The sequence below is a fragment of the Rhea americana genome, unplaced genomic scaffold (assembly GCF_003343005.1).
Source record: "Rhea americana isolate MKP2758 unplaced genomic scaffold, rheAme1 scaffold_299, whole genome shotgun sequence".
In the NCBI taxonomy this organism is placed as follows: Eukaryota; Metazoa; Chordata; class Aves; order Rheiformes; family Rheidae; genus Rhea; species Rhea americana.
The window spans coordinates 647238-675154 of record NW_028186422.1 but is presented as its reverse complement, the minus strand read 5'-3'; the positions used below and the strand labels follow the sequence as shown (position 1 = coordinate 675154).

The window sequence follows — 27917 nt, the reverse complement described above, 5'->3', positions numbered from 1 at the left end:
TGTAAGGAAAGAATATGATTACCCAGACTAGGATGAAGGTCAAGCCGAAATATGGGATGGTTTGACAAATGTGTAGAATCTAATAGAAAATTATTTGTTGTATGTAATCATTTTCAACATTGGATAAAAGCAACATAAAAGCAGTGTAAAAAAATCATCTTGACTTTCTAATGACATACAAGCCACTGGATTCTGTCAGGTTTACAGAGATTATCTTGTCATAAAAAGTATATTAGGGCCATGAATTGCTGAAAATAGACACCTGCCACTGAAACATGGCTATGCACATTCTTCACAGTGTAAGATTAGTACTTGACTGTCCTGATAACCAAAATATAAATACCAAAGAGTCTGAGACTGTAACTGCTACTACAACACAAACTCTCCCTATCATGCAATGTTTCTTATGCATACCATGATGTATACATATCATTTTTGACAGACATTTATCCAGATAAGTTGTGGTTATATTTCACAAATGTTTAATTATAGAAGTTGGTTACATCTGTAATGATCTTTTCTTTTATATTATATGTTTATTGTGCATAGCCTGGACTTTCTTCCCTCATTTTTCAAAATCTAGTTCTCTATTTGGATTTTTAATGTATTTTCTGGGGTGGCATGAAGTTCAGCAGTTCAAATGATCAAAAAAAGAAAGATGCATATTTTAATTTAAGCTGCATTCTTTTTGTCAACCTGGTCCAAATTAAGACCTTGCAAAATAAAGTCTTTGAAAAGCCTTACATCATTTAAACTGTTTACTCTATTTGGTTTTAAAAATTCAATTAATATATAACAAAAACAGCTTACTCCCTTGCAGTACACAGTCTTCTCACATATTACTAGTGAACCTGCAACAAATCATAAGTGTATTGCAGGTAAAACTAACCGAAAGAAATGAAAAACACACAATCTTATAGTTTGTTTAGCAATAAGTTATAGCTTAGCAATAGTTAAATTAATATATTTATTATTTGAAATTATGAACAATACAGGTAGGTAATAACTTTAAGGATATGTGGAATGCGAGAACTTCTATGTTATTAAGATTATCTGATGAAAGACCTTTCCAGTGCAAGGGAAGCATCAGGCGAAGCCATAAACAGAACAAACAGAGACACAAATGTGACAGACAAGCGATAACGGAGCTAATGGCAAAGATCAAAAGTCTCTAGTCACTAGCTGATGGACCATTAAGAAACTGCTGACATGGCCAACCTGGACTTTGTAAAGAAGGAGGCAACAAGCCAAAGATTACTATTTTTAGGTAAGAAATGGGCCTGTGGGACTATGCAAAACTTTCTAAGGAATACTTGGAGGAAAGGGGTTGGGCAGGAACAAGGAGGGGACTAGAGAGGTGTGTAAGAGTGGCTGGTCACATGTAAGCCATTTCCAGCCAGTACCATTGTGTGACCAAGCCCTGTGCTTGATCACCACAGTCTGGCCTATCTTCCATATTAAATCCTTTCTTAGCGATCTTTCTGTGTAGTCTCACACTCTGTCCCATGCATGCATGCTGTTAGGACTACAACTTGTCCCAGCAACTTGGTGAATTTGAGGCAAGCAGCTGGAGTCAGACCTTGGATGAAAGGTCCCAGCAACAGCAGCTGGCGGGGCCAAGGAGTTATGGGGCTGTGTCAGGAATGTCAGCTACTGGGGAGACCAGTATGAGTGAAGCTGGGCCAGCAACTGAAGTCAGATATCGGGTGATCGTGGTAACCTTATCTGTGGTGCAAGCAACGGGCATGAGGGAGGGTCTTACCATCAGCCCAGGACCCAGGGTTGTAGGGCCTGCAGGTCCTGCATGCCAGCTACTGGAGGAGCCAGAGAGAAAGAGAAGTCAGGGTCTCAGCATCAGTGGCTGGGGTGGGGACCACAGGTCACAGTGCCTGTGTGCCTGGGCATGAGCTGCTGGGAAGATGGAGCATTGTATTTTCCCCTAGTGTGTGTGTGTGTGTGTGTGTGTGTGTTTGTAATTCACTAGCAAACTTCAAGCTGGACTAGCCAGCAGGTAGAAGGCCTGTGCACCAGGTAAAGAGGCCCACAATCTGGGCAGGGATATCAGACACACAGAGGGACCATGCAGATATCTGAGGGATCTGCAAATGTGTGTGTGTTTGTGAGCTAGAGAGTGAAGGTCTGTACATGTGTGCTTTCACTTGTGAATGCCAATCCTTACTAGCCAGAAAGCAGGAAGGGGACCCAGGTATCTAGACGTATGTCTAGGTGAGTTCTGGTAGCATCATGCATGGGTGTTGCTGAAAGCAGAGCCTTGTCTGTAGCAATCTTTGTAGCCGGCTGTGTCTATGCCCTCTGCATGTGTGTATGTACATGCGCACGTGTGTGTGTGTGTGTGCATGTGTGTACACTCAGCCTTGCTACTGGTTGAACCTACAAGCACGAGAGCAGCAGCTGCATCCATCAGCCTGGTATGGAGAGACCTCTGAGTCCTCAGGCACCTCAGGCCGGGCTCCAGCAGCTGGGCAGGCTCCCTGGGTCCCGGAGCCCGCCCAAGGCAGCGACCCTCGACAATGAATGTCTCATTTATTTAGTAGTCAAGAGTCTGCCAGCTTGGGCTTTGAATTGCCTCGAAGCATAATGACTTCCTAGGTATTTCACAAAGCAGTATTCAAAACATACTATCAAAAGTAATGCGCAGAAATATTTATACACCATTTTAATGCATCAGTTCACAGATTTCCATTCCTGCACTACGGCTGATAAAATGCAGCACTACAATATACTATGGTATATTTATAAATTCAGAAGGCACCATTATTTCCATCTAAAGTGACAAATTCCAGAGCTTTTTCTCTGTGTGATCTAAAGATATTTAACAGATAATCTCCATTCCTTCCATCATCTTCCTGAATGTTTCCTGTTATGAGAAGCTTTTTTCATGGGTAAGTTTTGAATTGAAAGACAGTGTCAGCTTAGTTTTGTACTTTTTGATTCCATTGTAAGCACTGGTGTTTTGTGAAAAGGATTTTCAGTTTTATTATAACATTATGTAAGGAATTCCACAATATTTTTCTTTTGGTTTACTAGCACCATCTTAAGTAGATTAATCTTCCAGGAAAGTAACGTGTTCTTGGCAACATCATGATGATTCCTTGGAATGAATATAATGTGGGTATTGTAAATATGATACCATATAAATTCCTTGTAACACTTAAGTGAGCTTGAGTTTGGAGAAAAATCTTGAAATTTAAAGGGAAATGGGATTTAAAAAAGCAAAATAAACACAGTTTTAATTTACTTTAACCCATTAAAGAAAAAGGATTTTGCCTGTTAAGACCAAAGGCTTCTACTCATACTTCTGTAATCTCATAAGCGCTATTTGATTTTATATATCTGAAGGGAGTTTAAGAACAGCAGATGACGCTTAAACATAAAAACAAAAACAAAACTCCAAATTTATACCCTCAATACTGCAATTTCAAATGGAAAATATTTACTGTATGACTTGTAATCCAGTCCAGTACATTATCATCTTTGCTAGTAATAGGCCAAAAGCTTTATACTGAGTTTGCAAGTCCTCAAGACTAAGGCTTGTCAGGATGTCTCTGTCTTAACTTTTCTTGACTTGTGTGAAGCTTTGCTTTTACTTTATTTACCTTTAAAAGAAAGTTTTCTTCTGATCAGGTAGGTATGCCCAGTTTGTTTCACTTTTGCTTATGGTATGCATGGTAAAATCAAATGTATGGTTATGCATGTATGGTAAAATCATAGCTTTATACAGGCAGTTGTAATAAGTACCCATTCTGTACAGAATAAGGTATTCATGACTTCAGCATAATGATGTAGTATAGAGAAATACAGACTAGGAATGATAGCAGAGACCTTGAGAATAGGAACAGCAGGATGCAGTGTGAAGGAGTACAGGCACAGGATGATAAGAGATGGGGCACAATTTGGCACCCAAAAGCTATACACAGCTCATCAATGGTCAGTTATAAAGATGCAGGCATCTTTATAGACAAAAATGATTTTCAGAGGTAAGCAAAAGAGCAAATATTATATATATATATATATATATATATATAAATATATATATATGTTGGATATGTTGCATAATGTATATGTTGGATAATATCCAACATATGTAAAATGTACCACATACAGTAAAATCAGACGTAATTTGAACTTGCTATCATTCCTACTTCCAGAAGAGTAAGGTGTAAAAGCATGTTTCAAACATGAAAATAACCCCTAGTGCATCCTGGAGAGAGAGAGTAGAAACCATTAGCATCACACTCCTCCCAGGGGAGGACTCCAGATGCTGATAACCTGTTGTACTTCCCCCACAACACATGTGCACCAGGCACAGATCCATTGCTCTCAAAGAAGCAGTGAAGGCATTATCGTAGCACCAGGAGAAGGAACAGATAGTTGGAAGTGTGTATATAACAATTGTGTCTGTATTATTTTTCAATATAGTAGCATTCATTTCTTTTCTTCCTCTGTTTTTTCTATAATCATTTAATTTGGACTAGTAATTCTTTCACTGGATTGTTAAGATTTCAGTTATACTAACACTACATTCTTGGCTAGAAATATAAAGTATGCTGCCTTTTGAGCATAACAGGTCATGCTCAGATTTYATTCAGATTACAGGTGAATTTACTGCTATTTTTGAGCTGTGTTACTTCTAACAATATATAGCATATATGAACATTCAAAGAGATTAACTTTAAAATGGCACGAAATATGGGACATTCAGTCTGCTGAGTTATAGAAAATAACGTCAAACTACAGAGAAATTATTAGTGGGGGCATGGGAGCTCTATCTACCATAATTGTTTATGTTGCAACAACTAACAATGCCCAGAGCGCAAAGGCATAGTTTTAGCTTTCCAGTGAACTATGTGATGTTCAGAAAACAAATATTTTATGAACTAAGAAGAAATTGATACAAGAAATCAAGAGGAATAAAAAATGGCAATACCACTCAGCAGTTACCTCTACATTACTTTGGCAAATAAGTATATTTAAGTATATCTATATATATATAGTATATTTTGTTTAAGTTCTAATCGCTATTACTGCAAATCTCCTACAGGAATCCATATCCCCCTTACCTGGCCACCTGCATTCTCCCTTTAGGGATTCCTGTATATCTGCTGCTTTCAGCCATCATTGATACCTACTGTTATCATTGCTTACTTCTAGCTGACTGAACGGCAGCAGCTGCAGGGGACTGGAAGAGGTAGGGAAGGCAAGATCTGGGAACTGTGATGTCTTATACAGCTCTGTGACCATCAGACTTTGTGAAAGTTAAAGTTCGTATTTAGAAATAAAGCTGTGTGTGACTGGGTGGGAAGATGATAACTAGGTAAAAGACAGCAAGAAACTTCAGCGCAAGTGTAATGGCTTAAGATCCAGAGGAAAAACATTTAAGACCAATTACGCAAAGATATAGCAAGATGGAAAGGATGGATTGCAAAAAAGACAGCAAGAGAAGGACCTGGTTAGCTATTAGAAGAAACGGTAATATCAGAAGCAAAGGATTCTTGGCTTGACGTATCAGAGATTGAGATTATGTCCAGTTACAAATATGATGCAGGGAAAAGCAACTTGAAGGAAAAATATATAAAACCAACTGAGATTCACTAGTGGGAGACAGAGAAGGAGATGATCACAGACTGAAGCATGGAAGCAGACAGTGGATTAGGGGAGACTGATATTGTAAAAGGGAAGCAAGAGAAGCTAAGAGGGGAAGATAGAGGGGAGAGAATCCCACTAAAAGTAGACTGAAGTTCCCAGGCAAGGGAGGGACAAGGCTGGAGATCAGACAGAACGGTAGAAGAGCACAGAAAGAACAGCCTTGCAAAGGTATTTTGACTAGAATGAGTGTCGTGATTGGGTTAAAGTAGATATGGTAGGACAATTTAAAGGCAATGAAATATGTATAATGGGCTGATAATTAAACTATTTCACACATCTAAGCCACATATGCTAGGGAAATTGAAGCAAAATGTCTAAAATCCTGAATGCTGATACCTATTTTACAATCCTTGAAAATCTTGTTGAGCCAGTGAAGGAACATTTATAAGAATGTTCTCTATGTCAATTCCTTTTTTTATCTGCAGTTTAGTAATTACTAAAAATGAAATCTGCACCTTAAATTGAACTCCCTTCCTTAAACTGAACTCCGTTAAGAGTCCAGACTGCATTATATACGACATCATCAAGGATCAGGAACTGACATATTAACTAAAGAACCAGATACAAGACAATAAATAAAAAACATGTCCAAAGACCTGAAAGGTTAGGAAATACCTGAAGAATGTCAGTCTGAAGACTATCACTACTGTCAGCTGAGAAACAGTTCTGGTCTTAAGCAGGAATCTGGAAAGAATACTTATAAAATATTGCAGCCTTGTTTTAAGCATCACTGGAACAAAATGCTATATTTCCTCCCAACCAGTTTCTGAGAGAGGATCTGTCTTGAAACCTAGTAGGTTTAGCTGAAACAGGTGAGTGGCATAGGATTGCTCTTATCTAGGAACTACAAATCTTTACCACAAAAAGTGATAAACTTTTATGCAGCAGTTTCATTGACCTGAAGTACCTTAACATTTGTAAATTTAATTTACTGTTCTGAATGACATAGCATTCATATTTTTTCGAGGTCTCTTAAGCAGCAAGGTAACATACTGAACATTTTCACCTCACTTATAATCCAAATGTCCATTTGTCACTTGTGACTAAAGACCAACAGGGTAATAACTGCCTAGCTAAATTACACATCACTAGTCAACTAATGTGTGGACAGCAGCACAGAAAAACAATGATTTTGCATTTGCAGGATCATAGTCTTCGTTTCACAAAATGTATTCTCTTAAGAGCTGGAACATTTAAACATTTATGCTGAGACTTTTCAAAACTGTCTGGGGGACTCTGTCCAAGGGATGCTCAACTACATAATTTCCAATTCCAAAATAGAATTCATTGAAATTGGATGTCCAAATCCCCTAGATAATTTTGTAAATCTCAGTCTTAATATTAATAACACAACATTATCTCAAGATTTTACTTTAACAAAGGACTTAATTTTCCAGCAGGGCCTTGAGCATTAGACCGATAACTTATACCAAGAAGATACTTACTATTCACTTAACCAGTGTCCTATGTTTGAAAGTGTAAATAAATAAAAGACCTTCTCCAAATTCCATTTTTGTTTGGTTGACCAACAAAGTCACAGTTTAGTCCTCTGTTTCCTTATGATTTTCCCTTTGGGGTACTTAGTTGTCTTCATCACCATATTATCAAATATCCAATGCAAAGGTTTACGTGATTGGGTAAAGGTCACACAAGGAAATTGAACATATCCCTTCTGTTTATTAAAACAATTCCTTAATTAATGGGCCATCCATTCCCTACACTTAAAAATACATAGAACCATAAAGGAGATCAAACTACTATATTTACTACAGCAAATCACCACGTGAATGTTTAGCAACTGCAGAAGAAATAATTATAAAAAGTTTAAAAAAATTCTTCATACAATTCACCTATCACCTCTAACAAGCCACTTGGAAAATGTAAAGACAAAACAAAGCCAAATCAACAGCATTTGCTTTTAAAGTAAAATGGAAAGATAATAGCAACAGTTTTTAACAGGTACAAAAATTAAAAATAAGCTGAAATTAATGGTGAAGAATTCAGCTTCTTGCAATAACAGATTTGAAGTTACAAGAGTAGAATAAAGGTGAAATATAGATCTGGTGGGGAATTTAATATATATCTAAACAGTTCTATTGGCAGTCAACTATAAATTAGCTGGTAAAGCACTAGCAACTACTTGCCTTATGTGTTCTTGAAGAAATAATCAAAAGTTAAACACAAGTCCAAAAATGTTAAAGAGATGATGTCAACTTGCAAAATAGCGAGCTAAGTACTTTCCAAATCATGCCTCAAGTGGGGACTGTGACGTACTGTGCTAAAGTATAGGAAATACAGCTATAATGCTCTCTCATTCCTTCCATCACTGCTTGAAAAAGAAGAGGTGGATGATTTTTTAAGTTGTTTATGCTAGCTTACTTGTAAAGAGACATTTACATAGGGCTATAAATTATGGAAGGAAACCAAAAGCAAAGAAGCACATTCTGCAGTTAGCTTTCAAAAAGCAATTCTACACTTCCACCTTTGCTTATGACTTTCGTAGACTGGCTTCAGTAAGTTCTACCTATTCACAGATCTTCCCCACTTGTAACCAACTGCATAGCTTTGGTGGAACCTAGCTGCACCAGGAAGCATTATTATTATCATCATTATTATTAAACAGCAGCAAGTATACAGAAAATATATTTCAGCATGCAATAACTTTTCCTTATCTTTGCATCTTTTTTAGCAATTTTACAATCACATTTCCCTTTAAAAAAAGAAAGAAACCCCCCAAAAATCAATTCCATCCATAGAGCTACGTGAAGTTTTAATCTGATACTTCCTCTCCTAATCTCACCATAGTACAACGCTAACATATACTCATTAGATTAAGAAAGAAATCATTTTATATCTATGTGTCAGTGCAGTTAGGAGATGTATTAGATTAAGATTATGCTAGTGCCTCTATAATATGTCAAAGCCCATAAACAATACTTCCCCTGCTGTAGTGCTGCAGATTTTTTCTACGAGCATTTATTTCACAAAAAGCCATAACCCACAAGGTAGATAATATGCAACTAATTTTAAACATTAAAAGCTTATACATGTGAGTTTTTTATGCCAAAGGAAATAATAAGCATTCCTCCGACAGCTTCCATCGCTCTTTAAAAATGAAGAAGATTTGTATCTGCAAATGAAATCTAGTTGTGACAAAACTACAATGTGCAAGATTTTGTGCACAGGCGTAGTTGGAGAAGAAGGGGAGGATGGGGGGAGGCAGTACTTCATTTCAATAGGTTCTTCATTATGAAGAAGCCTGCTGGCTTAGTCACAGTTGCCACGGTATCAATAGCCTTTTTGGGATCATGCATTTTTCCTACTCTCATGCTGTTGCTTTCCCTCATTAAGATTCAAATCAAATTGTTTATACTGCTGCTTACTCTTACTCTTCTTTCATGCTGATTGTTTCCATTGAATCTCATATAAAATGTACGGGAGTTTAGAGAAAAATGCAGGCACTGGCTGTTAGTGAAACAGAGAAAACATAACAGTTGTCTGTTCCTAAAACACAGCCATCAAGATTACCTCTCTCTCTCCAGTTCCCAAATTTTATTGTTAGATGAAGCTAGTGCCATAATAAGTGATGAATTGAGTCTGGCAATCAGATCACTTCTCCACTCCTACAAAACATATCTTGTATATACTCTAAGGTGTAAAATAATTTCTCGTTCCTCAAAAATCAGTCACTTTAATAATATTGTATTTACAGAACAAATCCTCAACATGAATGCTATTTTTATAACCCTGATGTTGCTCCCTAACTTTAAAACTGTAATAGATGCACACTCCCCCAGCTCTGTTCCTCCACTATTACACACTGGAGTGTTATCACGTGACAAATTTTCATTGTTCTTTCTTGCACACTTTCAAGCCATTCAGTCCTGCAATTACCTTTTCCCTATGCATAGCTAACTGAATCTCCAGTGTGCTTGAAAACAACTTCCTTTCCCTCTGCTCCTCAGTTTTAATATGTCTTTAGAAATACTCCATACGCTGCTTGCAAGATGGAGATGGTGCTTTTACTAACTAGCCTTTTTTCCTGAGTATTTACTAACTCACAGTTCTCAAGCTCATAGTTCTGAAGTCCTCAAAACAGCAAACATGAATACATTCTGAGCTGTGCTGTAATCTTCTATTTCAGTAACAAGAGAAATTCTGCAGGGGTTAGATTACGAGCACATGGACGGTACAAGCAAGGAGGAAGGTTTATGAAAATGATCCCCCTGCATGTCTAAATGGAAGAAATCTGGTGCTTGCTAAAACATTCTTAAACTATTCCTTTCTCTACTTAATTTATATTTACAATTATTAGCTACCAAAATTAACATTGACACAAATTTTTACATCACTAATCAAGTCCAAACACAGAAAAAAAAACATTAACAACAAAGAGAGAAGAATTATCAAATCACTCTCTTCCATCGCGTACATGATCCCCTAGCCAAGTCTCTAAGGGGCAGTGTGTCTGCAGGCATGTGTGTGAAAACATGTTAAAATCATAGACGTTGCAGGAAAAAAAAAAAAAAAAAAAGGTCAATTATGTCAACACATAGAACACAATCCTGTCTTGCAATATTGGAAATTCTTTTTTTTTCTTAATAATTTTTAAGACTTTAGATAGACTATTCATATATTTTCCTATAATCATTGCATCAGTTCACAAGCAGGCTATTCAAAAAGTGAGGAACAATTTCTCACTGCTTTTCCACCTAAACATAAAGAAAATTATGGTAAGAATTGTAACTACCTAACAGTGATTACTGACTTACACTTAGGACACCACAGACCATTTCGGGATCAGAAATTCCAATTCTTGACTGCTACTCTATAAATCTACGGGTTATCCCTCCCATTACATTTAAAAGACATTACTCCAGGTTTGCTAATACAAGATAGTAAGTTGCAGAGAGAAGTATTACTTAGGGAAGTATTAACCTGGAGATCTTTGGCAAATTGGGAGAAAATAGGGCCCAAGTCCTGGGCTCATCTTGAATTTGAGATAGGATGACTAGACAACCTCAGAAAGTAGCTTATAATAAATTATTATTTTCAGAGAAATAGAAATCATATTTCAGATTTTAATTTGTTGTTGAATAGCATGCATAACCCTAAAGTATAATTTAATGGAAACAAAACAGTTACCTGAGTAACGTATCTTGAATCCTTTCTTGCTGGTTGCATGATCAGTTGACCAGCGAAGATATAATTGATTCATTTTGCTTGTGAAGTTCAACTGTCCAGTATGATTTCCACTTAAAGAAACTAATAAAGGACTTTGCCCAGAAGGACCTTTAGGGATGAATAAAGCAAATATTGAAGTTATAAGGTATTAACGGTTTAAGCAATCCGTTGCATATTTTATCTTATCTGCAAATGTGAATAAACAAGGAAAGAATAAGAAATAGCATGATGCACTGTTGTCAGTAAAATAATTAACAGATCTCTATTTAACTATTCATCCAGTTCTAGGTTTTCACCAGAAAAAAAAATAAATATTCTGGTAATAACAGACTGAGGAAAAAAAATGAGCATTTGTGCAATAAATACTGAAAAATGACTGGAAACTTATTTTTTCTTTTTTCTTTTTTTTTTTATTTGCGATGATTTCTTTGTATGAAGTTATGTTTCTGCTCCTCATTCTTTTATAGCTAATATTTATTTGAACTGTGTATTTTAAGCTCCTTTCCAATTAGTGAGTGTCAGCAAATTCCTGTGTTGCTTGACATTGCACAGATAGTAGAATTTAAACCACCTTATTATGTATAGAATCACAGAATCACAGAATGAGTGAGGTTGGAAGGGACCTCTGGAGATCATCTAGTCCAACCTCCCTGCTCAGCAGGGTCACCTACAGCATGGTAGACAGAGTTGCATCCAGGCGGGCCTTGAAGATCTCCGGAGAAGGAGACTCCACAACCTCTATGGGCAACCTGTGCCAGGGCTCCGTCACTCTCACAGGGAAGAAATTCCCCCTCACGGTCAGGTGGAACTTCCTGTGGTTCAGTTTGTGCCCATTGCCTCTTGTCCTGTTGCTTGGCACCACTGAAAAGAGTCTTGTTACCAAAAACCAGAAAATAAAACTCCTTAACACCAATGTAGCATTAAGAAGCAGGCATTCCTTTAATAGGCGCTGGGGACGTAGGGGATCCTTCCACCTAGTACACCCCCCCGAGACCATGATTCGTTGAGCTTATATCCGATACTCCTCATACATATTCATTACAATTCTTGGAATTAATTTGGATATTCATTACCTTTCCAGGAATTTGCTTATAGTTTTACATATTATTAAGCGTGCACATTGAGTCCATATGGAGCTGGGTTGCAGGGGTTGCAGGGGTCTCTAGTGGCAAGTAGATGTCATATCAGGAGTAGCAGACTGACCCTTGGTTATACTTTCTTCCCTGGAACTTCCATATAAGTGTTGACTTGGCTCTTCTCCTTGTTTCTTGTACCTCTTGGTGATACGGTTCAGGTCACATCAGTCTGTTTTGCTTTAATCTTGCAGTCCTCTGGTCGCTGTCACCATGGTTATAGTCTGGTTGAGCCTGGCTGAGAGGCCTCAGGGCCTAGCTGTTTTTCACAATATTCTTCAAGGCTTAGTTATCTAAGCCTGGGCCTATCCCCTTGACACCTGCCTTTCAGAAACGTATACACATTGATAAGATCCCCCCTCATCTTCTCTTCCCCACGCTGAAGAGCCCCAGCTCTCGTAGCCTTTCCTCATAGGGCAGATGCTCCAGCCCTCTGGTCATCTTTGTAGTCCTATGCTGGACTCTCTCCAGCAGTTTTTGTACTGGGGAGCCCAGAACTAGACACAGTAATACTGAACATACTAGCTAAATAATGCCCTGTCCCATAAGCGTGCCAGATAAATACAACTAAGATCAGCATGGTTTCACCATGGAATATACATATGTACAAGTACTATGAACTTGCAATACATATTACATTAGGATTCTGTCCTGTTAGAAAATGATAAGTTCAATACAATATCATTTTGATGTTAAAAATATATATTTGTAGTAGAGTACTGCAAATAATATATCTTAGCACTAGACTGATATCATCACCATATTAAAACCTGATCCATTACAGTAAAATATGTTCCAATAACAGTAATAAGACCCCAGAAACACAAATAATGATTCTGGGGATAATTATACAATAAAATAACATATACACAAGAAAATAAAAATCAATTCTCTGAACCAATCTTCTACTAAAGCTTTCTAAAACATGAACTAATATCCTTCCCCCTATATATAGGCCTTTTTTCCTCCAGCTAAATTCCTCCCTTTCATATGCTATGTCTATTGTTCTGTGTTTTTCAAGATTAGGAAGGGCAAGTTCAAACAACATTCTCTTGGCCTCAGCAGTCATTTCAAATAAAGAGACTGCATCTTTCTTTTTCTTTCTTTTTTTTTTTTTTGATTAGTTTGAGCAGCCTGATCAACTCTTCCTACATTGCATGAAAACAACACCTCCCCCAAAAAAATCATTTAAAGGACACCTAAAAACTACACATAATTGTTATGAACCTTCGCCTCCTCCAGTTCAAAAGTAGTAAGTACATTTTTCTAATTGGAATATTTTATGGACAAAAGAGAGGCTATAAAAGCCACAGCAAACTACAACAATTAAGAGTATCTCCCACTGCTTTAGAACTGTAGTTCAATCATCTTGATGACACTACAACTAAATAATCATTAACAAATAAACTCTAAGTAATATATACACATACAAAATAAGAACAAATAAGAATAAGCTTAGCTTTAGCTGTAGGGTGCCTAGTACTTCCTCACTGAAATGTTTGGTGGTTTGTTTTTCACATTAGTTAGTGTTCAGTGATGACAGACAAGGACGGACTATAAGGACTGCTGAGGTCAATTCCTGTTTCTGCTTGAAAGGATGATTTAAAACATGATAATTGATTTAATTTTTCTGCTTTATGCTGTGTTTTGTAAAATGTGTTCAATACCACCTACCTAATTCATAAGGTAATTCTCAGTTTAGAACTTCTTTTTTTTTGAAATTTGCAAATAACAGGGCTAAAAGAGTGCAATTACAAATAAAGATCTACCATACAAAAAAAGGTAAGCATCTTTCAGTTACTAGCGTTAATGAAATTACATGTTATGCACCCACACGTTAAGCAGCCACATCATATTTTCTCACCATTGGATGTCAATGTATGGAACTGCATTTTAGTTTGCTTTATTTTTCCTGGAGCTGAGTTTTAGCTACTGGATCTTACCTAGCTGGCAGCTCTTCAGCTGCTGATCAGGACAGTCAGCAGCACTACCTAGATATTTTGGAGTTTTATTTCAGAGTTTGCCTGTGCAAGGATATGCATACTGAACTTCTAGAGGGCTGACTTGACATATGATGCTCTCCTGAATCTTCTACTTCCTGTGTAAGTAAAACTTTTTTTTTTTTTTTTTTTGCCTATTTGTGATGACAGAATTATGTTGCTTTATTTTGGGAGGATGGGAAATCAAAGACTATTTGCTGTATTAAATGAATGCCATGCAGCATAAGCCTCTTGAATACAGTGTTTTCAAGTTTAAAATCCTTTACTAATTATATTCATGATACACTTATGTCTGCTCTGGCTTAGACTACGGATGGGATTTCCTATGGATCTGACTGATAAGGGAGAATATCTAATGGGTTTATTGCTCTCAGCTCACCTGGGCAACCTTACTGACTGCACTAGAAAGTCATCAGAAGCCTGCGCTTTAGCAAACACTGTTTCTATAAAAGTTATCCTTGTCAATCATTAAATATTTTATATCTAAACATTTGTTAGGAGACAGATCYTCACCTATTGCAAACCAGTTCAGTTCTCCCACCTTAAATGAAGCTATGCTGGTTTGGACTACATAAGATCCCAGCTCCTTAGGGTACGATATATTTACTGTGCTATGCAGCAATAAAGAGAAATAACTGAGCTAGCTTTGAAYGAGCTAGTCTGAATTATATCCGTCACTGGAAACAGAAAAGCTACATCAGCACTGCTTTCTGCCCCAACTACCTCATCATGCTGAGATGTAGAACTAATTAGCCTAGCAAAGCACATTGCAAATGTGGCCACAGGGACACAAACAAGTATCTCAGCAAGGCACTGCACTGTGCCATGTTTAAATATCAACTTGTTGAGAGTTAGCCTAAGAATCTCTACATGGTGCTGCATTGAGAGGTTATAAATATGCCATTATCATTCTCATTTAAGTTTGCCGGTAAGTGTTAAAAAATGGCTTCAGTGGAGCTGCACTAGAGATGAATTTGTCAGAATGTGATTTTTATGTCATAAAACGACAACGCTTCAAAATGTAGTAGCTATGCTAATTCTTCCCTCAGATCTATTATTGATACCCTGGTTTCATTAAATTTAAATGCATTAGAAAGAAACAAAAATAGTCATCAGGAACATTAAGCAGTCTAAACAGAATTTTTCAAAAGAAAATAAAGTGATTAGACCGCTAGAAAAGTAGCAGGCACACTACACATTGTCTTGAAGTTAAATAGAAAATAGAGTGGAGGAAAAAATAGTTTTAACAGATTTTTGAGACTATTCCCTCCACTGACCTGACGCTGACTGATACAGATAAGATTATAAGGCAAAAATATGCAGTTAATGATCTGACATTTTTTTAAAAATGCAAAACATTGCTTTCTTCAAAATGCTGTTATAAAATAATAAAAAATATTTTAATAATAATTTTATATATTAGAAGTCCTATGACTTACAAAAAATACTTAGACCAAGATGCTTAAAAACATATGACCATTTAATATTTTTTGTGTTATGAAACTCCCACAATGAATATTAATCAATTCTATCATAGTCATCATATATCCTTGGTTAATGAGGGAAAATATGATAGTCGTCTCCAAATGAATAAAAGTATATTAAAGAGCAATCAGGGACCAGTTATTTTCATCAATCAAGAGAACAGAACAAGTGATAATAAGGTCAGAATTCAGTAGGAAAAAAAAACAGTTTAAGAATAGCCTGTTAATTAAATAGGGTCTATTGAGAGATTGCCGGTATGGCTAACATACTAAGTAGTAATTTTTTTTTCATTTTTCCACTCCTTGTCTCAAAGCAGATGGCCAAATTCTTCAATATGGGTATATTCAAGCAAGACAGAGCACTGGTTCTGCTATGTTATGGAGGAAGTTGGCGGAGTATCCCACTGACAACTTTTTGGGCTCAAATAATTTTATGAAATTACACCAATAGAACTTGTTTAAAAAGGGAATTTCTACACCAGAAATGACTCATTACAAAACAACATGTTTACTTCTCTGTTCAGACACTTCCATACATTTCCCAGGAAATAGAAAAACTAGGATTTTCACAAGAAAACTCCTGCTGCTGCTCCTCCTCTAACAAAGCCTATAAGAAAATTAATCAGGTTCTTTCTCTTGAATGTRTCTATGAAAACTTTCACTTACTAATAGATTCAAGGCAAAATAATAAAAATATTGGACTATTCTGTAGATTTCAGATGTATCTCTGTGATGAATCAAGTTGTTTTGATGTACTCTTGAGGCAAAGGAGACAAACTGTATCCAGGACTGCATTAGGCAGAGCACTGCCAGCAGGCCAAGGGAGGTGATCCTTCCCTTCTGCTCCACACTCGTAAGGCTGCATCTGGAGTACTGTTCTGGACTCCTCAGTACACTAGAGAGGTGGAGCTACTGCAGTGAGTCCAGTAAAGGGCTACTAAGATGATTAGGAGTATCTCTCATAGGAGAAGAGGCTGAGAGAGTTGGGACTGCTTAGTCTGGGGGCAGATCTTGCCAAAATCTGAAGGGAAGGTGTAAAGACGACAGAGCTAGACCCTCCTCAGTGATGCTCAGTGACAGGACAGGGGACAGTGAGCACAAACTGAAACACAGGAAGTTCTGTCTGAACATAAGGAAAATTTTCACTGCGAGGATGACTGAGCATGGCAAAAAATCGCCCAGAGAAGCTGTGGAATCTCCATCCCTGGAGATAGTCAAAAGCCACCTGGACAGAGTCCTGGACAACCTGATCTAGGTGGCCCTATCTGAGCAGAGGGATTGTATCAGATGATCTCCAGAAGTTTCTTCCAGCCCCAACTATTCTGTATTCTGTGGTAATTAAACTAACAGCTGGAAATCAAGCCTCCCTTTACTTTTTTTTTTTTTTTTTTTTTTGATTAGACAGAATTTAAATCTTTCTTACCGTCAAATACCTCCAGCTCATCAAACTGCTTTTCACTTTGAAACATTTCTACATAGATGGAGATGTTATATCCTGGCTGAACCTTTATAGTCCAAGAGCACGTCTGAGAATTGGGATAGGTGCCTGGGTAACCTGGACTGAGGATTACTCCTGATGATTCTGTACGGATTTCATTTGCTGGACATTGTGCTAGTAAGGACACAAGAAGAACAACAAGAATAGTAATGAAATATTGTTTCCCTTCCATAATAAAATGTACTATTTTTTTATTGATTAAAATATTTCAGGATCAATTTCCAAATGCAGCTGTGTTAAAACCTCATTCTAAATGAATTCAACAAATTCATTGGAGAAACAAAAGGAGAACCAGCTTTATAAACCCTGCACTTATGAAACAATAACTATTATAATAAAATATTAATCTAGAAATATATCTCAGCCCAAAGAGTTTACAGTCGAGTTGGACACATGCTGGTGTGATGGTTAACATGTGAGAGGAAAGTTCCCATTAAACTTTTTATTTGGAAACTTTCTTGCTCTTTCTATTTGAGTTCTGGAAAACTGCTGCAAGAATTAAGTCTGTTAACTGAGCATGCCACACAAACTTATTAAAAAAAAAAAAAAAGGCATTTTGTGCAGACAAAGGATTTATTTTGGATACAGAATAGTCAGTCATCTAAGATCCTCTCAGCAACCACTTCCCCAGTTACTTAAGCTCTAAACTCATGACATTTAACAAAGAATTTCACATGGTATTCACTGGTATTTATCATATCTCACTTGACAATGAGTATACTAATCTTAAATGCTATGAACTTTGTATTTTGAAAGTGGTGCTCACTGTCTTTCTTTAGCATTTTGTCTCTCATACTAGAATGATGTCTTCATATCTGCTTGCTGCTGAGTTCTGGTATTTTTTCTCCACAGCTTCATAATACATCTTTTTTCTGGTTTAAGAGTCATAAATATGCCTTCATAGGAATACATTGCTGGAAATTGACCGGCACAGTACCCAAGTACTTGCATTAATTAGAGGATATAAGAAGGTAAATAACATAACAACAGAGGAAAAAGGATAGGAGGAAGAAACATACTACAGAGAAAAACACAGATGTCTACCAGCAACAAACATTAAAAACCAAGGATCTCTCTCCATTGGCCTTTTACAAATTCCAGCCTTGGAGGTGAAATTTAGGTTCACTTGCAGCCAAGAGGAATTTTGCTGTAGATTTTTGGAAAATAGTGTCAGGATTTCATATTTGATTTTTCTCTCAGAGAAATTAAGCACATTGGTAGAGAAGAATATTACATTTTACACAAGATTTCCACTCTTTACCTTCTGTCCCACCCATTTTCAGGAAAAATCTGAACTCTCTGTCAGAAGCAACAATGTAAATAAAATAAGAACCCTATCAATTAAGTCACACATAAATTATCTATCACTTTCCTACAAAGTATAGACTCTGCCTTTAATAAGTTGGCACCCTCCTATCCATCCCCTCATCTAGGTACAGTTTTCCAGACTTGAGTAGCAGGTAAGAGAAAGTGTATGTGCTTGACTTGGACAATACCATTCTCATCAACATTCTGTTCACCATCCCAGAGTATTAAATTGATTATAAAAATATTATAAATTAATTAAAATTATTATAATAGATGATACACTGAAATGTGGAAGATTTGTGTTTCAAATCTAACTTACTAACTCCTTTTCTGCAGACTAGCAATTTCTTGATGGCAACAAAATTTAGAAAAAGAAACTAAAAATCAAAACAGTTCTTTTCTGGCTGTTCCAAGAGTTCCCTGGSTCTAATTCACGCTTGGAACTTTCAACATTAAATTCAGGTAGATTTTCGTCAGTTGTGGGGGTATAGACAAGTTATGAATTACTTACCTAAAATCTAGTCTGATTATTTAGGAAGGGGGGAAAGTGTACGAAAGTAAAAACTACTTATTACTCCTTTTTATCATAACATTTTCTTTGTTAGTCTTCTCAAACAGCCTGAAAAATATGCAGAATTATCGTGCCAAGTACAGGACAGAATATAAGATTTTTGAAACTCTCTCTTTGCCTCTCATCTTGTTCAGCTAAAAATTGCTTTAGTCATAGGTAAAAATGTTAGCACACAAAAAGGAGGGATATAATATCAAAGTGAAAATATACCAAGAAACAAAAATAATAAGGTGTGGGACAAACATAGCAAGCAAATAATTTTTCCTTATCATGTGTGTGTGTCTCTCTTTCTGCTCTCATCTGACAGCACTTGATAAAGCCACTTTTCTGGCACAGTGTCTAAAGGAGACATCCTATGAGAGGGAAAGCCCATGGGATAATGACATACGAAGTAATGAGGAAAATGTATTTTTTATGCCTTTTAAAAATTTTAATTCAGGGATGGATTGTCTCTTTGACCTGCAGCCAAATTGTATCTGGAAATTTTACACAAGCTTTTTCTGTGCAAGAATATAGTGTTGCACACATTTAATGACAGAACCTTCTTTCACTCTTTACCCTAAAATGAAACACACTCTTACTTTAATATCCTATATTCTTCCGAATAAAAGAAGTATAACTAGAGAAAATATACTTAGCAAGTGCTCTTTGCAGCAAGGTATGGATAAAACTGCAAATGTTCATAGAACAAAGCAGGGCATGAACTTATTGTCAGATACACAGTGGTAACTATTTTCCCTGAGTTAAATGCATGAAACTTGATTCCTGAACATAAGTTTGACTAGCTATATGGCATTTCCTACGGGACATGAGGTAAGAGTACTAGAGCAGCTGACAGGATACAGTTTTGCAGCCTGCCTTATCCTACAGTAACTTTTCAATGTGCTTATGCTATAAGAAGACTTTTAAGAAAAGAAGATGTTTTACTGATCAAATGTTGACTGCTTTTGAAGCTTTGTGATAAAGTCAACTAGAGCAACAGGTGGATAAATAGCTGGTCTTCAGAGAAGTAAATTACAAATATCCATGAGAAATCAATAATTCTGTGAGACTTCTTACAGGAAATAAGAGAAACTGTCACTTCTCTGGATAAATTCTGCTTTTAGAAATGGCTACATTCAACTAAAGATGATACAAAAGTGGTCACAAAGCACAGGGCACTCAGGAGGTAGGCGTGGGACTGTAGATAGTACCTGTGGCAYTGCCATATCTGAAGACTAATAGCAGAGCTAGTAAGGATATAACTGTCTGTTGTTCCTGACTTTCCTCAGCATCTAAGGTGTTATGGATATGACCACTGTCAAATGACTCTACTTTAGATACGAAATGTTTACCCATCATTCAGGTTCAGAGCCTCCAAATAAAAACTGGACATTGCATGGATACAGTCAATATAAAACTAAATCGAAGTGAACTCAAAAGATAGAATGTGTGATGCTACAGGCATCTAGAAAAGCTTACAGTTGATTTAATYTAAAAATTTATTGTCACAGTCCTTTATATGGTGCTCTGCTAGTAAACTGTCACAGGCAGCATTTTCAAAGAAGAGGTGAACTGTAAATATCCTTTTAAGAACTGGCTACATTAACATGTGTCTAATTACTGTAGTATATGCAGCTTTTGGAATCTGGGATGAGRGATTTCCAAGTATGAAAAAGATGTGAAACCTATAGCTTGAGAAATMCTATATTAATTTGCCCTCATACACAGAGCATGATCATAAAGTAATTATTGAGATATGGCTCAGAAACTTAAGAAACTCATAGCAATGATATGAAAGAAACAGAGTCAAGGAAGGGCATGCAGAGAAAACATAAGGAGAAGTAAATCACTAGTGGTTTCCTTCAGGGAAAAGAAGTGTCATAGGATAGGAAGAGAGTCAATCACACTCAAGAAAGCACAGACACTTTGACTGTGAGCATCACAGAAATCTCTGAGGATGCTCCAGATGAGAAATGGGCACTCTAACAATGCTCTATGGGGGAATAAAGAGATAAAAAAGGAAAGGAAAAAAAAAAAAAAGCCAACACTAGGAAATTGCAGGAAATAAAGCTTTTTCTGCCTTTTCTTTCACCTGTTTTACTCTTAGATCATCTATTTTTTTTTTCTTGTAAAGAGTGTCAAAGACAAAAAGAGAAGCAAAAGAAAACAATACCACAAAAGACAAGAAGGTAGCTTTTTTGGCTAGGTTAGAAAAAATATCAACCAAGAAAGCTTTCTTCTCAAAAGTAGGTGAGTGAAAGTTTGTAATAGCAAAAGAAGGACAGGTGCTAGTTTTCTCTTTTCTCATAGTTAATTCTTAAGAAGGGGAAAATTCTTAAGAGGTGAAAACATGCCTTTTGCAGATATCCCTTCTGCCCTTCTCTCATGACCGAGGAAAACTATGGTGCTGTTTTGTAGTTTAGAACACTGGTGAGTAAATATTAAAATATTTAAAATATTCAAATAAARTATTAAAAATCAAGAGCTTGAAAATCAGAGAATTTCCTTAAACAAACCATCACATGTAAACAATTTTAGAAGCAGATCAATGCAAGGGTGCTGTGGGGCTTCTTTCTTTGACTTATTCCATTATATTCACTTAGTAGCCTCCAAAACTTTAGCACAGAACAACGTTCAAGGGAAAAATATACTGAGTATGTGAAAAAAAAAATGTACCTCTCTAATTCCACCTGGGGCAAATAGTCATGGAAAAGGTGAAAAGGGATATAGAATATTCTTCTCTAATACTGAGCCAGAAATAGTGTCTTGGGAGACCTCCCTCAGTGTACCTTGGGGCATTAAAATTCCAGTGAGTCAGGTAAATTCAATCAATAAGTGAAACTCTTAAAGAATGAGTGTCTTYCTAAGCTGTAAATAGCTCTTTACTGGTCTTTCCACAATAAGCTATGGATCAAATTCTTCCTATGTCTAAGATTCACAAGAGACGTACCATGGGAGCTTATGAGAGGAATAATTCTGGAGCAGTTCAGGGGAATGAGAAGACAGATGGCATGTTGCTCCTTTGCAGTTTAGGGGGTTGGCGGTGCAGCTGGGTTACATGGCAGCTGGGCAGCCTCTGTCACAAACTGCTCGCCAGCTTTGCCCTGGCACAGCTTCGTTGCTTAATCACTAGGGTAGCAGCTAGATTTGAACATTTTACCAGATTCACACAGTTAAAGAGAGAAAATTGAGAAAGGGACATACAAACCAATTGGAGACCGCTTCACCTTGCTCTACAAAACAAAAGACACTTCCATTTTCCAGTATCACTGATAACCAATACTTACCTCCCAAACAAAAATAAACTCCAGAGAGCTATGTTCTAGATGTTAATGTCTTGATACACACAACAGGTGAAAACAACAACAACAAAAAAAACTCTTTAATTCAGATCCTTCTGTTCTATAACATTAGCTCTCACATTTAGAATACTCCTACATAAAAAGTCATAAAAATTGCTTCAAYTAAGGCATAAATATTTCACTGTTAGTATTATTTCTTCTATTTGTTAATCAATTACATATTAATGTAATTCATCATGCATGTTATATTCATCAGCATCTTCTGGACTCTCTTTATCTTAAGTTAAAGGATGATTCCATTCCCTACAAATTTAGACTTTTGGAAGTTGAGATGAAGTTTACAAGTCAAGAAAATCTGAATCACAAAAATAGAAAAATAAACTTTTGGACTCCAAAAAAATATCTATTATTTATTTATTTATATGAATATCCCGTGAATTTTAAAAGTAACTGTTTTAAAATGCTTTGGCACAAGGGAAAAAAACCAAGAAAAATAATTAAATATATGTTTCAGGCATATTGGAAGAMATAAAATTTTTAATTATATCATTGCACATGCAAATTCTGAGTCTGCATAAGTTCCTAGATATAGACAGAGCTTACAGAAAAAAAAAGCAAATAAGAAAGTGCTTTATGTTACACAGTCAGACGTAATTGACTGTASTGAAGCAGTGTCTTGTCAAAAGTAGTTCTGTAGGACAGCCTAGCACTCTCATTATATCCTAGTTATAAGAAATAGGTTACCTAACTCATCTTTTGAAGAAATTTGATGAGGCTGTTTTGGTGCAGACTTGACTAAACTTTTTCTGATTCTTCTGATTTCTGCACCTTTTCATTTCCCTTTTTACTCATAAATATCATTAGCACATTAAGGCAATATGATCATAGTACCKCTMTAATTTTAGTGTCTTTGCAGTAATAGATGTATCTAACTTAACTGAGTTTCAGTTAGCTTTTTTATTAAYTTGTCAATGTTCGTGAACAAGAAGAAATTTCATTTCTTGTTGCAATGTTCATTATGCCTTACTTTGTTACATACAAGTATCACTTAWACTTAAAAGTAGCAATACTTTAAAACCTATCAGGAGCAGAAAGCATTTCTACCTCTCACTAACAGTAAAAAAAAATGAAAAATAAAATATGTTGTAGCAAGAGATTATAAGCACAGGAAGACAACAGATATTCCAAGGCTATAAATACAAATTGCAAATGGTCAACTACTGTATACTACAGGAACACAGCCTGTAGAGCTGGACAAAATTTATTTAAAAGCACAATGAAGAAAACAAAGAACATGTATCCAGTGGATGTAAGACATCCCAGATATAGTGAAAATATGAAGTATAACAAGAATGTATAACAGTCATAGCCCCTGCAAGAATGGGAACAAAGGAGGAAAGAGAGAGAGGAAAGAGGAATTTCTGCAGCCTTGTCTCCCTCATCATGGATGCTGCAGCTGACTAAGACCATTCTCACTCTGCCTTTTTAGTAGAGAAKAGGGTCTGCTTTTTGATTTGTTATTTCAGTCATACATGAACTGTCAGTTTTCACTATCTAACTGGGATAATTAAGCAAGAACTTTGAAGAACAGCATATGTGTTTTCTGCTCCACCCCTCTACACACAATAAAGATGATCAATACCAAAGCACTTGGATACAAAAACATATGAACATAATCATAAGGCAAAAGATATTTGTGTTACTGAGGGGGAGGGGCAGAAAACATATCTTTTTAAGGACTTAAMGCCCAWTTTTAAATGTCATACACTTTTTTTYCCCCAAATAACAATAAGTGAGTTGTTTAGAACATCACTGTTGCACGCAAGTCTAGTGGTAGAAGATTATGTACTGAGCAGGCTTATAAAGACAGGTACTGTTCAGATATGTTACACTACGAATAGGCAAATTTCTTTGGTAGAGCCATACGAATAGGACTTCTTCAGATCATGATATAAAACTGAGAATTTTAGTACTTATTTAGCATTTTACAGGAAAAGTATAATAATTTCTGAAAATTCTCCTTTTCATGACACATTAGACATATTAGTCCATACATGTAAACTATTGCAGGATGGATGGATCCCCCTACTTTAGCATTATCAGCAAATTCCCTTGAAAATGATTGCAGAAAATCACACCTATAAAATGGGCAGATCAGGGATAAATTTTGTGGGTAATTTTAGGGTATTTAATAAGCTTAGAAAAAAGTTGATAGCTGAAAAGAGTGTCTGGAGGATCTGCTTGGTATAAGTTATAACTAAGAATCTATAGCACAAGCTGTAATTAAAGAAAGATAAAGTAGAAATCTTTGGATCTGCCAAAACTAGCAAAMTGAAACTTTGAAGAAAGGAAGCCAAGAATAATCTGTTGTCCAAGGAACAGGCTAGCTTGGAGAACTGCTGATTAATAYGGTAATCTTCAGGATAACTATGTTACTGACTACTCAGACTACTAAATAAATCTTTAGCTTGACAGATGGGCCATATTTTAATCTCCTGAAAGGGCTGTAACTAAACTCCTAACAGGGGTATCATCCTATGAAGTCAATGAGATATAACARTTCACAGTCCCTTGGAACACTGGCACTTTCTACTTTGTAAAAAAGGAACTTATTGTGTCTCTACATTGTTTATTATAGGAAGTCTTTAAGTACTGCCTTAAAACCTGAACTCACATCAAAGGCATTGCATCTAGTTGGCAAACTCAGGCAYGATAACTGCACTTTCTGTAATGTGCTTAGGACTCTGCACATTAGACATTACTTGGCAAATTACTATGGTTCAAGGCACTGGGAGGAAGTCTGTCCTCAGAAGATTTGGTGCTCTGGCTTCTATTTAGTCAAAATAGGAAAGGGCCAYGTAAGTAAAATGGCATGGTGTAGTTACAGCTGCTCTGGAGGTCATCTTTTCAGAATGATGTAGAAGTTGTGACTGAGATTGATTTTCTTTATCTGTCAGCTATGTCATCAGACTTGCATTGCATATAGTGTCCTAGAACCTGGTTTTCTATCATATGATTCTTGTTGTCTTACTACAATGTAGTGACACAACTTAGCAGAATAAAAAGTTTTCTGGTATCTTCCAAGAATGTGAAGTTGATCTAAATAGGAATAATGTAAAAAAGCCCTCATAAATTATAGCAGGTAAAATGCAGAAATAAAAGAAGATAGTCCAAAAGAGAATTTGAAAGACAATATGTGAAGTACACAACAAGTACCAATACTTTCAACCCTATCAGAATCAGAAAGCCTGCAATACAGTCTTAAGAGGCAATACAAGATAAAGATATATAATGAACTTCCAATGACAATAAAACCATGGGAGAATAACTAATTGAATTATTTCATCATGTTTACAGTAGTGAAGCAAAGAAAGTTCCCATGTTGGGACTCTTCTTTATATGGGATGTTGACCTATCTGTGAAATCACAGAATTCAAAAAAAAAAAAAAGAATTAAAAATGCTAAGATCAACTTAAAGATAACACAGCTGTAGTATCTTACTTCAATTCTCTTGGTATCAGCTGAATGGAAAGTGGCAAACAGAATGCCAATTTTAAGATATATTTAAGATAACTTCTAAAGCATGTTTAGGGAACTGCAAACCTGTAAGCATGATAACTCTGCTGAACAGAATGACAGAATTTATTCTAAAAGCAGTAGTAATGTATTCATAAATATAATATATTGAAGAAAAATCATGTCCACTTTTGTGAAGATATTCTTGATAACTGCTATTCCTGTTAACTCAAAATTGAAAGCTGGATTTGCAGTACAATTAATGCATTCTAACTACTTTATTTCAGAGCCCATATAGCACTGACCAAACAGGTCCTTGAAATTGTAAGACAACAAATACTTTCTTGAGTATTTTTCAATTTTTATGATTTTTTTTGCCATCCACTATTTAACAAACTAAAGCAAACTCAAGAACAATAACCAACAACATTTTTTGAAAAAACGTAACATGGAGATCTGAATTCAAATCTCCAAGATACACTTGTTTTTCAGGAAGATGATCAAATTGTGCATGAAAGCACTCCTAAATRTTATTTATATTAAACTTTTCAATCCTTTACATTTAAAATATTTTAATTAGAAACACTGAGAATTCAACAAATTTTAGATTTTTACATTTTTAATAAGAATTTGCCTTACATACAASCATGTGAAAATGGAACCAAGAGTCATTTCTTATTTTATTTTGAATGCTTATTTAAATATAYATTTTTAAAGCTCTTCTACAATGAAAATAAATCTTTGGTTTAATACGAAACAATGATAAATCATTTTATTGAATTTTAAAAATCAGTATTTCAGTAATGGTGTATTTGTACATTACACACTACATTACATTATGTAGTTAAATGAGACTGCTTCTTATGTATGTGATAGCTATTCAATGCCTGTGGAAGTCAAGCATTGAATGCCTGTGCTGAAATTTTAGGGACTAGTGTGAAAAYATCTGCATCTTTTAAATACCGAAGAAATAATTGGAAACTTTTCTTTTACATATTAATGAAAATATAGTGACAAAAATGTGATGCTTAATATACAGGAAGATAACGGAGGGTGCCTACTGATCATATACATTCCATAGAAGTGTATGCTTACCTTCACAAAATGGAGAGGATCCTTCAAACTGCAACTGTGCATTCAATTTACAGSTTAATAGATCTTGTCCAACAAGGGTGAAACCAGCATGGCACTTGTACATGGCAAAATCTCCTGAGAAAGGTATTGACAAAAAAAATCTTTAAAAAGTTAAAATGAAAAAAAAAAAGCTCGAAAAAGGGATATTGATATTTAAGATAGGGGAGGAGATATACTGATTAATAGTTTAGTTTAATTAGATTTCAGGTAGAAGCAGAAGAAAAAGAAATACTATTTTATCACCTATTTCGAAGTCATCRTCTTCAGTTAACAAATCTGCATGGGGAACTATAGGTGGAGGCTGGCACTTCTTCAGCTGATAAGCTACAAAGTTAAGTGAAAGTAATATTAAGTACTGATGTGTTAAGATTGACTTTACAGAAAATTCATTTCTCATTCGCACTTGCCAAAGTACCAAAGCTTCACTGAAAGACGTGATCTTTTGGTTTCAATATTTTCCAAGTTAAATGTATCAGTTATATCCACTATTTCTCTCATGATGCTACAATATCTCTACAAAATTAAATTTTTATTATGAATATGGATCCATTGTAGAACTGGATGTAGTTGCAAAGCAAATGAGGAGGTCTGTACAGCTATGACTGCTGTTTCATGTGGATACATCTGTAGCAGCTGGTAAGGTTCCAGTTCCTTTAAAATAAAATCCCCTCTCCATGCTTCAAATCTGTTTCAAAAAATTGTKAGCAGTCTCATAAGCAAGGTAACCAGTACAATGACTGACATGTCTGTAAATGGAGTATTTTACCTCCACGTAAAATTTAAGCTAGAATGTCTATGATAGCTGAAGGATAACAAATTCAAAATAGATACACCAGACTGCAATCAGACGGTACCTACTATACAAAACTTGCCCTTTCATGGAGAAGGCATACAAAGAACAAGAACACAAATGCTCCTGATAACTTTATAGTCCTATTCACTTGACAACTTTGAGAAGTCAAAGAAGCACAGAGTAAATGATACTAGGAACCAGCCATCAGGTTCCACATGAGCTATTACAGTTTATCACTTTAAAGTAATTGTACAAGAAAAGATAAGCTTAAATCCAAGGAGAACTCTGAAGGAGAGGGAGGAGAAAGTATATGTTTTCCTGCATACTTTTATACATATATACATA

At 35.9% G+C, this 27917-nt stretch overlaps 1 protein-coding gene across 1 annotated transcript in view; it reads right to left on the bottom strand.

Annotated features, from left to right (window-relative positions):
* The window catches only part of CSMD1 (CUB and Sushi multiple domains 1), a 626201-nt gene that overhangs the window by 100500 nt on the left and 497784 nt on the right, over nt 1-27917 (bottom strand). Inside the window, exons 45-48 of the mRNA XM_085309436.1 lie at nt 27023-27103; nt 26741-26854; nt 16892-17080; nt 10813-10959 (exon numbers count right to left, since the gene is read on the bottom strand). Of these exons, the coding sequence (XP_085165562.1) occupies nt 10813-10959; nt 16892-17080; nt 26741-26854; nt 27023-27103 (531 nt within the window). The remainder of the gene's footprint in view (nt 1-10812; nt 10960-16891; nt 17081-26740; nt 26855-27022; nt 27104-27917) is intronic.